Source organism: Oncorhynchus nerka, linkage group LG20 (genome assembly GCF_034236695.1).
Source record: "Oncorhynchus nerka isolate Pitt River linkage group LG20, Oner_Uvic_2.0, whole genome shotgun sequence".
Lineage (NCBI taxonomy): Eukaryota > Metazoa > Chordata > Actinopteri > Salmoniformes > Salmonidae > Oncorhynchus > Oncorhynchus nerka.
The window spans coordinates 26530517-26544027 of record NC_088415.1 but is presented as its reverse complement, the minus strand read 5'-3'; the positions used below and the strand labels follow the sequence as shown (position 1 = coordinate 26544027).

The 13511-nt window shown below is 44.2% G+C and overlaps 1 protein-coding gene across 1 annotated transcript; it reads right to left on the bottom strand.

Moving 5' to 3' along the window:
* Nucleotides 1-61: 61 nt before the first annotated feature.
* On the bottom strand, nucleotides 62-3068 carry LOC115101874 (uncharacterized). The gene has a single exon (XM_065005342.1). The coding sequence runs from the start codon at nucleotides 2666-2668 to the stop codon at nucleotides 1463-1465; it is 1206 nt and encodes a 401-aa protein (XP_064861414.1). The 5' UTR covers nucleotides 2669-3068; the 3' UTR covers nucleotides 62-1462.
* Between the last annotated feature and the right edge of the window lie 10443 nt (nucleotides 3069-13511).

Sequence of the window (13511 nt, the reverse complement as noted above, 5' to 3'; positions counted from 1 at the left end):
CCATTACTCTCCTTCTTGGTGAAATAGCCCTTACACAGCCTGGAGGTGTGTTTTGGGTCATTGTCCTGTTGAAAAACAGGTATAATGTCAGGAAAAGAACATACCAGATATAGGCTAGGGCAACAAAAACACTAACTGCTCGACCCAGTTGAATACAGTATAGGTATCTTACCGTTTCATTGTTCATCACTAGTTAACATGAACTCTCCCCATAGGTTATCTGTACATCAAATTCAATTCCTAGGCTATTTATTTCAGTACACTTACAACTGACAGAAATTCTCTCATTCCAAGGTGATCCAAATTAACCTATTTGTGCAACTTCCATAGAAAAGCAGTTTATCTACTCCTCCAACACTACTTGCTATGAGATTGGTCCCCAAGTAAGAGTTCACAGCGACAAGCAACTGAAACCTTACAGTATTGGAGATATAAAAGAGGTATAGAAAAGTGCATATTTCCATCGGTGAAATGTCAACCTGCATAAGACCTACTTACAGTAATATGCAAACAATGTCCATTTTAATTAAAAGTTGTTTGACCAAACAAACCAGAAAATTATTTTTAAAACACCATTCAATATGAACTTATTTATCACTTTATAACACAGGTTCCCTGCTCGCTAGTTGATCCTTGAAGAAAAATTGCAAATACACAGTAGTAACTACAGTACCGTAGATAATGGCAAAAAAAATGCTTCAAACCCCAAACAGAAAACATTTAAGAATAGTTGCCATAATACACTCAAAGATATTTGTCCATCTTGCCATATTGTCCATTACAAGGTGTACCAAACATGTTCTTTCCAAAATGTTCCATGATAACCAATATTAATTAACTTCTTAATTACAAAAATAACATATTATTCAAGAATTAGAGGTATTATTTCTGTTGTATTACATTTCATGACATGACTCTGCCCTCAAAGCTCAACCCTTGGTGTGCAGGTTTCTGTTCCGGCTCATTGTTCAATCATGTCAACTTGGATGACAATCGCCTAACGGGGCAGCAGGTAGCCTAGTGGTTAGAGCATTGGCCCTGTAACCAAAAGGTTGCTAGATTGAATCCCCGAGCTGACAAGGTAAAATAAATCTGTCGTTCTGCCCCTGAACAAGGCAGTTAACCCACTGTTCCTAGGCTGTCATTGTAAATAAGAATGTGTTCTTAACTGACTTGCCAAGTTAAATAAAAAGGTTAAAAAAACAAGTAGGCCATGTTTGTAAAATAAATAAATGTACCTGACTGCAGAGTTAAGTAAAGTTACATATAAAAAACATTACGGTAAGAGACCCTGCACAAACAGGACTGATAATGAGAAGTAAAAGGCATTGTTGTTCACCTAATACCTTTTTTGCACTTTTGGTTAGAGCCTGTAAGTAAGCATTTCACTGTAAGGTCGACACCTGTTGTATTCAGCGCACGTGACAAATAAACTTTGATTTGTTCAGCATGTCTATGACTGTTAAGTAAAGCCATTGGAATTGGATGTCTTCCCGTCTTTACCCTTCAGTGACTCCCTGTAGAGCAGCAGCCTCTCGGTGGTGTGAGGGGGCAGCCGGCTCCTCTTGGCCCTGACAATGCAGGACGCCATGGGGAAAAGCCGGTCAAAGCCCCCTGATGTGGCTGGCACAGCCAGCAGCCTCCTGGCTGTACTCTGGAGCTGGGGAAACCGTGAGGCATCTCTCCAGAAAACCTGGGTGGAGCAGTCCCCATTCAGCACAGGCTCTGATAAGTACTGGTCCAGCTCAGACAGCTTCATGGTCTTGGCCGCAGGCTGGAGGAAACCAAAGATGGACTTGCGCTTGAGTTTGACGCTGCAACTGTTAGAGCTGGAGGCCTCATGGCTGTCTTCACTCTCTTTCTGCTTCACCAATGGGTTCCAGGAATCCATGTCGGTCACCGACGCCTCAACCAGCGTTCGGACCTGGAACTTGGAGGGGGCGGCCAGTGTGGAGGTGTCCCCCTCCTGCCTGGCGTTGTCGAAGGGCTGGAGCTTAATGTGGGGGTCCAGCACCGTGACAAGGATCAGGTCCCTCTGCGGGATGAGGGGCTGGAAGTGTGTGTGCAGGCCAGATCGGAGCCCCTTGGAGAAGTGGCTGTAGTTGGTGGGGAGGGTCTCCAAGGTCCTGTCCAGGCCGATCAGAGAGGGGATGATGAGGGAGAAGGTGACAGCGTCGCTCTGCAGCACCTGGATGGCCTCCTCGAAGGGCTCCAGCAGGCCGATGATGTCCACCACCTGCTCTCGCTTGGCCCTCACCATGGGCGGGGAGCTGGACGAGTCCTTGGCTTCAATGCGGGCCTGAGAAAGCAGGGTCATGACCAAGCCCCACACCGCCTCCAGCACCATCCGCCGCATCGATACAAAGGTGGAATTCCAGTGACCACTGTCGGGTGAGGGGGTCAATGACATGCCACACTCCTTCAGCAACACCTCGTTCCAGTAGGCGCTGCGGTGGAAGAAGGCCACCACGTTGTGTACCTGTGACAGCAGGTTCTCCACAACACGAGAGTTCTTCAGAGCCTCCTTGATCACCAGCTGCAGCATGTTGGCAATGCAGCCCACACGGGTGCCAAACTGAATCTCTGAGAAGTCCTCTGTGGGCATCTGGTCGTCCAGGAAGGCCAGCATCTCCTCTTCGTTTGGGTCACCTCGCTGAGACGAGCACATGATCCTATAGTCGCAGAAGAGGTCATAGGCAGCGATGGTGTGCTTGGCCTCGTTGGTGATGATGTAACCCAGGTTGTTGGGGAACAGGCCCTAACTCAGCAGTACGGCCTCCAGCTCCCGAGCCACGGCCACGTTCAAGCTCTTGTGGCCGAAGGCCACGGTGGGCCAGTGGATGTGCCAGTCGTCATCCAAGAAGTACAGCTGCACGGCGACAATGGGGTCGGCATAGGGGTTGGCCCAGTGGTCCATTGTGGGGTGGATCACAGCATTGCCTGAGCTGGCCGCCAGGCAGAACTTCAGGTTGCGGATCAGATGGGGCTTGATGGCCTTCTCCACATCATCGTACAGCCTGAGGCCCACGGAACGCTGGGACAGCCTCTGATACTGGGGGCCGATCACAGACATGAACCTCCTGAAGCCTGAGCCCTCGACGAAGCTGAGGGGAAGCATGTCCTCCAATATCATCCTCAGTACGGCTTCTGTGATGCTTTTCTGACTCGACTTGTGGGTTGTGGGGACACTCTGGTCTAAAAAAATATCTCAATGCCACAGGGCAGTGATTGGGGACACTATCCTGTGTAGAGTGCGGTCTTTCGGATGGGACGTTAAACAGGTGTCCTGACTCTCTGAGGTCATTAAAGATCCCATGGCACTTATCATAAGAGTAGGGGTGTTAACCCCGGTGTACTGGCTAAATTCCCAATCTGGCCCTCAAACCATCACGGTCACCTGATAATCCCCACCTAATAATTACAATTGGCTCATTCATCCCTCTCCCCTGTAACTATTCCCCAGGTCATTGCTGTAAATGAGAACTTGTTCTCAGTCAACTTACCTGGTAAAATTGCAAAGAAAAAAAAGTGTCTCCACTAGGTTATAATACAGAGTGTTGGGAAGGAATTCAGACCCATTTCTTTACATTAGTCTCATTCTAAAATGGATGAAATAGTTGCTTACCTCATCTACACATAATAACAAAGCAAAAACAGGGTTTTAAAAATGTGTAAAAAAAACAAACAGATATCATATTTACTTCAGACCCTTTACTCAGTACTTTGTTGAGGCACCTTTGGCAACAATTACAGCCTCAGAAGACTTCTTGGGTATGACGCTACAAGCTCGGCACACCTGTATTTGTGGAGTTTCTCCCATTCTTCACTGCATATCCTTTCACGCTCTGTCAGGTTTGATGGAGAGTGTTGCTGCACAGCAATCTTCAGGTCTCTCCAGAGATGTTTGATCGGGTTCAAATCCGGGCTATCGCTGGGCCACTCAAGGACATTGAGACTTGTCCCGAAGCCACTCCTGCGTTGTCTTGGCTGTGTGCTTAGATGTCGTTGTCCTGTTGGAAGGAGAATCTTTGCCCCCGTCTGAAATCCTGAGCTCTCTGGAGCAAGTTGTCATCAAGGATCTCTGTACTTTTCTCCATTCATATTTCCCTCGATCCTGACTAGTCTCCCAGTCCCTGCCACTGAAAAACATCCCCACAGCATGATGCTGCCACCACCATGCTTCACCGTAGGGATGGTGCCAGGTTTCCTCCAGACGTAACACTTGGCATTCAGGCCAAAGAGTTCAATCTTGGTTTCATCAGACCAGAGAATCTCGTTTCTCATGGTCAGAGTCCTTTAGGTGCATTTTGGCAAACTTCATACGGGCTGTCATGTGTATTTTACTGAGTAGCGGCTTCCGTCTGGCCACTTTACTATAAAGGTCTAATTGGCGGAGGGCTGCAGAGATGGTTGTCCTTCTGGAAGGTTCTCCCATCTCCACAGAAGAACTCTGGAGCTCTGTCAGTGACCATTGGGTTCTTGGTCACCTCCCTGACCAAGGCCATTCTTTCTCGATTGCTCAGTTTGGCTGGGTGGCCAGCTCTAGGAAGAGTCTTGGTGGTTCCAAACTTTTTCCATTTAAGAATGATGGAGGCCACTGTGTTCTTGGGGACCTTCAATGCTGCAAACATGTTTTGTACCCTTCCCCAGATCTGTGCCTTGACACAATCCGGTCTCATAGCTCTACGGACAATTCCTTCGACCTCATGGCTTGGTTTTTGCTCTGACATGCACTGTCAACTGTGGGACCTTATTTAGACAGGTGTGTGCCTTTCCAAAATCATGTCCAATCAATTGAATTTACCACAGGTGGATTCCAATCAAGTCATATAAACATCAAGGGTGATTAATGGAAACAGGATGGACCTGAGCTTAATTTCAAGTCTCATAGCAAAGGGTCTGAATATTTATGTAAATGAGGTATGTTTTTATTTTTAATACATTTGCCAAAATTTCTAACAACCTGTTTTTGCTTTGACATTGAGGGGTATTGTGTGTAGAATGACGAGGGGAAAAAATAATTGAATCAATTTTAGAACAAGGCTGTAACGTAACAAAATGTGGAAAAAGGGAAGGGGTCTGAATACTTTCCGAACGCACTGTAAATTAAACCTGATAGGAGGATAACAGAACACGGGACATATCACTTCTGTTCGTCTCCCACAGACATACACTGAGTGTACAAAACATGAAGGACACCTGCTCTTCCCATGACAGACTGATGTGAAAGCTGTGATCCCATACTGATGTCACTTGTTAAATTTACTTCAAAATCAGTGTAGATGGAGGGGACACAGATTGTGTATGTGTGCCATTCAGAGGGTGAATGGGCAAGAAAAAAATATTTAAGTGCCTTTGAACCAGGTATGGCAATAGGTGCTAGGCACACTGGTTTGTTTCAAGAACTGCAACGCTGCTGGGTTTCCCCATATGCATCTACAAATGGTCCACCAACCAAACGACATCCAGCCAACTTCACACAACTGTGGGAAGCATTGGAGTCAACATGGACCAACCTCCCTGTGGAACGATTTTGACACCTTATAGAGTCCTTGCACTGATGAATTGAGGCGGTTCAGAGGGCAAATAGGGGGTGTTGGTGAGGTTTTGCAAACAAAGTAACAGTCCAGGACATCGCATTCTTACCACCTCTGGAGGTTCAGGCTCCGAGTCTAAAACAACATCACAACGGAAATCCACCTGCAAGCAACAATAACCTAGTTTATCAAACATCCACTATATTCAAAACGCAACACTTTACCTTGTGTACACTAAAAGCATATACAGGCACCTGTTTTTTTGTTTTGTTTAATGTGAGAAACACAAACGGCTAACCTCTCCCTGCTCCAAAGTAATGGGTGATGGGTTAGTTGAACCATGGTGCTTGTTAGTATGTGAAGAATTCACAGGGCTGACCTCGCCCTGCTCCAGAGTAGTGGGTAGTAGTGGGCTCCCGTCATTGTCCATAACATATGCTCCCATCTCTACATTACGTTTAATGGTTGAGTTCCAGTGGTTTTTCATGGCATCGTCAGTCCTGTCAAAGGTAGAAATGTACAAATTCTGCTAGGTCAACATAGGATCTTGAATGTGACCCATTTCATTGCATGTGGCAGGGTTTGATATGATGATGATTAACCATGACCCACATGCCAGTAAAAACGTCTGGACCAGTTGATCACGACAGCCACTTGCTGTATCCCTCAGTCGTTCTGGACAAAGCGATCACTACACATGGTTGTTGTAACGCTTAACCTGATTCTGACAAAGTTATCTCACTTCTGACAAAGTTCCAGGTCCATCGGCCAAAAGTAACCATCGCCTTAAAAAGTGCACCCTTTAACAATAGAATGGCTAGGCATGTTATTAACCTTTTAAAAAGCTATTTGGACTAAATAAGAATAAAATACTGCAGCTGCGCTACCTTGTGCATCTAGCTTCGTATTGTAATTTTGTAACACACATGTCCTTCAAACTGTGTAATAAGTTTCGTTAGTTTTCACAGACAAATGTCCATTTCTTGAAACGCATTTTTGGTTAAGGGCTTGTAAAGTAAGCATTTAACGGTAAGGTCTACTACACCTGTTGTATTCGGCGCATGTGACTAAATCAAATTTGCTTTGATTTGAAGCCCACCTACTGTATCAGTCTTGCAAACAATGTAGTTAACTATTGCCATTAACGATAAAGCCAATCTTCAATTTAGGCGTATCAGTTAAAAGTAATGTCTTCACCAATCAATGACACATGCACAATGCTAACTAAGTGAAACTGTTGTTAGTACATTGTTGCAAACATGACAGAAAATGTCCAATTGACTGCAACTGGTGGTGAAGAAGAAGCCGGTAACGTTTGCTGATTTGGCCATCTAGCAAACAACTACTAGGCGGCTGCTACTCTACTCTTTATTTGAATCTTATTCTTATCTAGCAATGCGGACGCCTAGTCACTTTACCCTACCTTCACTTAACGTAAACTCGTATATCGCCTTGGTCCATACAATTGACCTTATTTTAGCGCCCCAAAAATGTAAAACTTCCAGATCAACTGTAATGTCAATACCATTGTAAAGCACAATTTCTCCCCTTTCCAACAAAATCAATTACATGACCCCCACGCTGCCCGTTTCTGCATAATTCAAGCAGGCAATGAGCCCCATTGGGTCTTTTTAAAAATGGCGGGTGGGGAAGCTAAACTAATGCGTGATAGTGAGGACAGCTGTCGTGTGGGAAAATTGCTTTATTTCCACTCGATCTGTCCAACTTATCGCCACTAAAATGTAAATAAAACACTATAAAGTGTTTATATGACGTGTCATTACATATCTATTTGAAGGTTTGTGTCGAATTTGAAACGGGTTTTTAGGGTGGTGCTAAAGTGATCTTAGAAGTAAACTGCAGCTTTGAGAATGATGATCGCATGCAATGAAGATAAAAAAATGACTAGGTATCCCCCTTACCCCCGTCACTGTCTATTTCTTGTTTTTAAACGATGAGAGAAGTGCTACACCTGGTGGAGAGAGATTAAGAGACATAAACAGTAGCTTTATGCATGCTGTACGTTACGACATGACACGTCAAGATGGAGGGTCCGTTTTTTCAACTTGTCTCCAATACTATAGAGCCATTACTATGTCGATCAACGCTTGAATAGAAACCTAGTTCACACCCCCGATTTTGACGTCAACACAGTCCCATTAGTTTTCTTTGTAGCCTCGTTTGAATGTCGCGGTTACGCACATTTGTACGGAATGGGGCGAGTTTACGTTACATATCTACCTCAAGTTCAGCTGCACATTGATCTGGTAATCACTGTATATAGTATAGCTCCATTATTTTGTATTGTATTGCTCGTGTTAGTTTAGTTTAACTCTACGTCGTTGGAAAAGGTTCGTAAGCAAGCATTTCATTGCCTACACCAGTTGTATTCGGTGCATGTGATAAACACAATTTGATTTGCTGGCCACAATAACAACGGCTTCTAAACGAGCAATTCACTGTTACTGAACAGTTAGCTAGCTAACGTTACCGAGCTAGCTCCCAGCTCACAACCATAATGCACACGAAGTCCCCTGAAAATAACACGAGTGTACAAAAGCCTTAATGTTTTCTGGAATGCAGTGCCAGGTTCCTTGAATAAGTTGAAGTGCGTGGCTCCATTTCACAACTGTATGCAATAATATGGCCGATTGGCTTATCCGCACGACCACCAGGACATTTCCCCTCGCTTCTCCGTGGGTCCAGCAATCCTCCAAAACCCAACTGTTGCGGCCTTGCCTCACATAACTGTCTGTTCAATCGACACTGAACTCTAACCGCAACAAACTATTTTAAGTTACAAGAATGTGCAAGTAATGTAGCTAGACTATAGAAAACGACTCCACAACTCATGCGTTTCAATATCTGTCTCGAGCCCAGCGCATTTTTTTGTGTGCAGATTTTCCCGGGCAAGAGGGGGTTTGCAGAAGGGTACGTTCCAGACCATCAACCTTTCGCATTCTTCTTCTATGATATCACGGCGGTCCACAAACAAACGTTTAAAGTGCATGCGGCCACCTACTGTTTATTTCATTTTATTTAAACTTTATCTAACCAGGTAGGCCAATTGAGAACAAGTTCTCATTTACAACTGCGGCCTGGCCAAGATAAAACAAAGCAGTGTGACAAAAACAACAACACAGAGTTACACATGGGATAGACAAACATACAGTCAATAACACAATAGAAAGATATATATACAGTGTGTGCAAATGTAGTAAGATTAGAGAGGTAGGCAATAAATAGGCCATAGTGGCGAAATAATTACTATTTAGCATTAACACTGGAGTGATAAATGTGCAGATGATGATGTGCAAGTAGAGATACTGGGGTGCAAAAGTGCAACAACAACAAAAATAACAATATGGGAATGAGTTAGATGGGTGGGGTATTTACAGATGGGCTGTGCACTGGTGCTGTGATGGGTAAGCTGCTCAGACAGCTAATGCTTATAATTAGTGAGGGAGATATAAGTCTCCAGCTTTAGTGAGTTTTGCAATTAGTTCCAGTCATTGGCAGCAGAGAACTGGAAGGAAAGGCGGCCAAAGGGGGTATTGGCTTTGGTGATGACCAGTGAAATATACCTGCTGGAGCACGTGCTATGGGTGGGTGTTAAGTGAGCTGAGATAAGGCAGGGCTTTACCTAGCAAAGACTTATATATGACCTGGAGCCAGTGGGTTTGACAACGAATATGTAGTGTGGGCCAGCCAACGAGAGCATAGAGATCGCAGTGGTGGGTAGTATACAGGGCTTTGGTGACAAATCGGATGGCACTGTGATAGACTACATCCAATTTGCTGAGTAGAGTGTTGGAGGCTATTTTGTAAATGACAATGCCGAAGTCAAGGATCGGTAGGATAGTCAGCTTTACGAGGGTATGTTTGGCAGCATGAGTGAAGGAGGCTTTGTTGCGAAATAGGCCAATTCTAGATTTCATTTTGGATTGGAGATGCTTAATATGAGTCTAGAAGGAGAGTTTACAGTCTAACCAGACAGCTAGGTATTTGTAAATCAGAACCGTCCAGAGTAGTGATGCTAGTCGGGCGGGTGGGTGCGGGCAGCGATCGGTTGAAGAGCATGCATTTAGTTTTACTAGCATTTAAGAGCAGTTGGAGGCCACGGAAGGAGTGTTGTATGGCATTGAAGCTCATTTGGAGGTTTTAACACAGTGTCCAGAGAAGGGCCAGATGTATACAGAATGGTGTCATCTGCGTGGATCAGAGAATCAACCGCAGCAAGAGCGACATTGTTGATAAATACAGAGAAAAGAGTCAGGCCCGAGAATTGAACCCTGTGGTATCTCCATAGAGACCAACAGCGGTCCGGACAACAGGCCCTCCGATTTGACACACAGAACTCTATCAGAGAAGTAGTTGGTGAACAAGGCGAGGCAGTCATTTGAGAAACCAAGGCTACTGAATCTGCCGATAAGAATGAGGTGATTGACAAAGTCGAAAGCCTTGGCCAGGTCGATGAAGACAGTTGCACAGTACTGTCTTTAATCGATGGAGGTTATGATATAGTTTAGGACCTTGAGCGTGGATGAGGTGCACCCATGACCAGCTCTGAAACCAGATTGCATAGTGGAGAAGGTACGGTGGGATTCGAAATGTTCGGTGATCTGTTTGTTAACTTGGCTTTCGAAGAATTTAGAAAGGCAGGGCAGGATGGATATAGGTCTGTAACAGTTTGGGTTTAGAGTGTCTCCCCCTTGAATAGGGGGATGACCGTGGCAGCTTTCCAATCTTCAGGGATCTCAGACGATACGAAAGAGAGGTTGAACAGGCTAGTAATTGGGGATGCAACAATTGTGGTGGATCATTTTAGAAAGAGAGGGTCCAGATTGTCTAGCTCAGCTGATTTATAGGGGTCCAGATTTTGCAGCTCTTTCAGAACATCAGCTATCTGGATTTGGGTGAAGGAGAAGGGGCGGGGCTTGGGCAGGTTGCTGCTGCTGGTCGGGGTAGCCAGGTGGAAGGCATGGCCAGCTGTAATAACATAATAACGACACAATTCCCAGGAAATAGCCTTAAAGGTCCAAGCGTTTCTCCGGCGAGATTCTCACATGCCAAAGGAATAGAGTAGCAGCCAAAGAGTTAAATCGACATTCATTGACTACTATACATATCGTTCGCTTTTTAATAAAAGTAGATAATGTTTTCTCATGTAACGTATTCCAATTACTTTACTACATCACATTAATCACACAATGATAATTAGTTTGATGGATACCCTAGGCTTTGTACGAGATTATAAATTACGTCGAGATTCCATCTTAATTCGCTGCAACTTTATGGAAAAAGGTTTATTCAATAAATCCAGCAACTCCTCTCATACTGGGAAGAAAAAAAATAAAACACATTTTCAGGCCTTAAGGGAAATTTTATTTCAAATGTAGTAGTACCCAGACGGAGAAAATCCAATACGTGTTATTTAGTTACATCGTTAAGGTAAGGACACACTCCAATCGGTTTCTAAGAAAATTGCCCAGACTTTGTAGACAGTTTAATAATGCTTAAACCTAATCTTTATCAAATTATCCATTAATGATACCATCTCAAAACCTACATACATCTACGTATGGGTGGTTTAAATTGTATTACTTTATCAAATCTCTAATTGATTATACACACATACAATTTATCTTATTTTAATATATTTACAGAATCCATATAAAACGTAAGAAATTCTTAGGTACTCACGAGAACCATTCCATTTGCCTCTTCAAGGACTCCATAGCTACGAAGCAGCTCTCCAAACATACTCCCAGCATACCCCAAAAAAATAACTTTTGTTTCCCGGACAATGACCATGGGATCCTCAACGGTTCTCTAACCTCCCAGAAACCACGGCAAAATCAAACCTCTCAGGAACTATAGACCTTCAGCTGCTTTCTAAAATATCATCCTGCTCGCAATACCACCCAGTCATATTCTATGATGGGCGGTGAAGGAACGGAACCCCAAGATAACGTTATTTCAAAGCTTATTATCCAAATTTCAATAATCTGATTAAGCATATTTCTATATGTTACTATCCAAACTTCTGATTAAGACTCATTTCCATATTCACACAACTCTCATATCACAGTCACACAATGCTATATTGGCAAACATACCTAATCAATTAGTTGTTTTTCAACAATATTTTAACCTGCAGGAATATTTTCTCATTTCTATCTCAAGTTTAGTTCTTAGGATAATACAACTCACACATTTGCATCTTTCAATACTTCTAAAATGGGGAACAGGTTTAAAACAATTACAGGTTTAAAACAAGTCAGGTGCACCTTACTATCTTATACTTGTATAAATGGTCTTAACTATTTCACACAGATTCTGGATGTTTTAACATTAAATGGCCAAAACCAGTTTACACAGATGCTAGATATTTAACGCTAAATTACCAAACCCAGGGCATACCTGGCTAGCACATTTCAAATATTTGGAATTCACCACTTCTGAGGATCACTTAGACGGTCTCACAGACACTTTTTAGAATGAGGTCCATCTTCCAATAGGGTTTCACCAGGTACCGTGCATCACACAGAACCCAGTCACCTTGGCCCCACACCCCTACAGACCGCACCAATCCCTACTGTCATCAATTCAGTGTCAGGAGGTCGCCCGCAACCAACCAATGATAGGTGTCTTTGAGTCGACGAACTCGCAGATCTTCCTCCACTGACTCCGCCCTGTTTACGCCTCCACACACAGGAATACACACTCGACTAAAAACTTGACTTTGTGTGTCGCTCACCTCTTTATTAAAAATGTTTTTTAAACTAAGTTTGAGATGTGGTATCCACTCGGCTCGCTGCCTCTCAGATCAAAGGTGGGTCCATCTGCATCTACTTTCCCATTGTTCCTCAACTGTAGTGTATGATATACGATTTTGTAGCTCTGAGTCTCTACTTTTATCCAATGTAAAAAACACAATTTCACCTCCGAGTGGCACAGCAGTCTAAGGCACTGCATCACAGTGCTAGCTGTGTCACTACAGATCCTGGTTCGATTCCAGGCTGTGCTGCAGCCGGCCGTGACCGGGAGACCCATAAGGCGGCGCACAATTGGCCCAGCGTTGTCGGGGTTAGGGGAGGGTTTGGCCAGCCGGGATGTCCTCGTTCCATCGTGCTCTAGCAACTCCTGTGGCGGGCCAGGCGCATGCACGCTGACGGCTTGGCGGGGTCATGTTTCGGAGGACGCACGACTCTCAACGACTCTCAACCTCTCACCTGAGTCCGTATGGGAGTTGCAGCGATTAGTAACTACCAAATGGATATCACGGGGAAAAAAAATGTTTAAATAATTTTGCTACATAAGATCGATATGAGCCGCTGGTAGGTCACAATGTTCCGTTTTTTTCACACAACGTCCCAGATGTCTCATGTTTTGAGGGAGCATACAGTTGGCATGCTGACTGTAGGAGCTGTTGCCAGATAATGTAATCTAATGTTAATTTCTCTACCATAAGCCGCCTCCAACGTCGTTTTAGAGAATTTGGCAGTACGTCCAACCGGTCTCACAACCGCAGACCACATGTAACCACGCCAGCCCAGGACCTCCACATCCGTCTTCTTCACCTGCGCGATTGTCTGAGACCAGCCACCCGGACAGCTGATGAAACTGAGGAGTATTTTTATCTGTAATAAAGCCCTTTTGTGGGGGAAAAAAAATATTCTGGTTGGCAGGGCCTGGCTCTACACTGGGTGGCCCTGGCTCCTAAGTGGGTGGGCGTATGCCCTCCCAGGCCCACCCATGGCTGCGCCCCTGCCTATTCATGTGAAATCCATAGATTAGGGCCCAATTAATGTATTTCAATTGACTGATTTCCTTATATGAACATGAAATTGTTTCATGTTGCGTTAATATTTTTGTTAAGTATACTTTACAACTACTTAGCATGTCAGCTAACCCTTCCCCTAACCAAATTTGTAAAATATTGTGTGAATGCCATTTAAAACATATTGTACT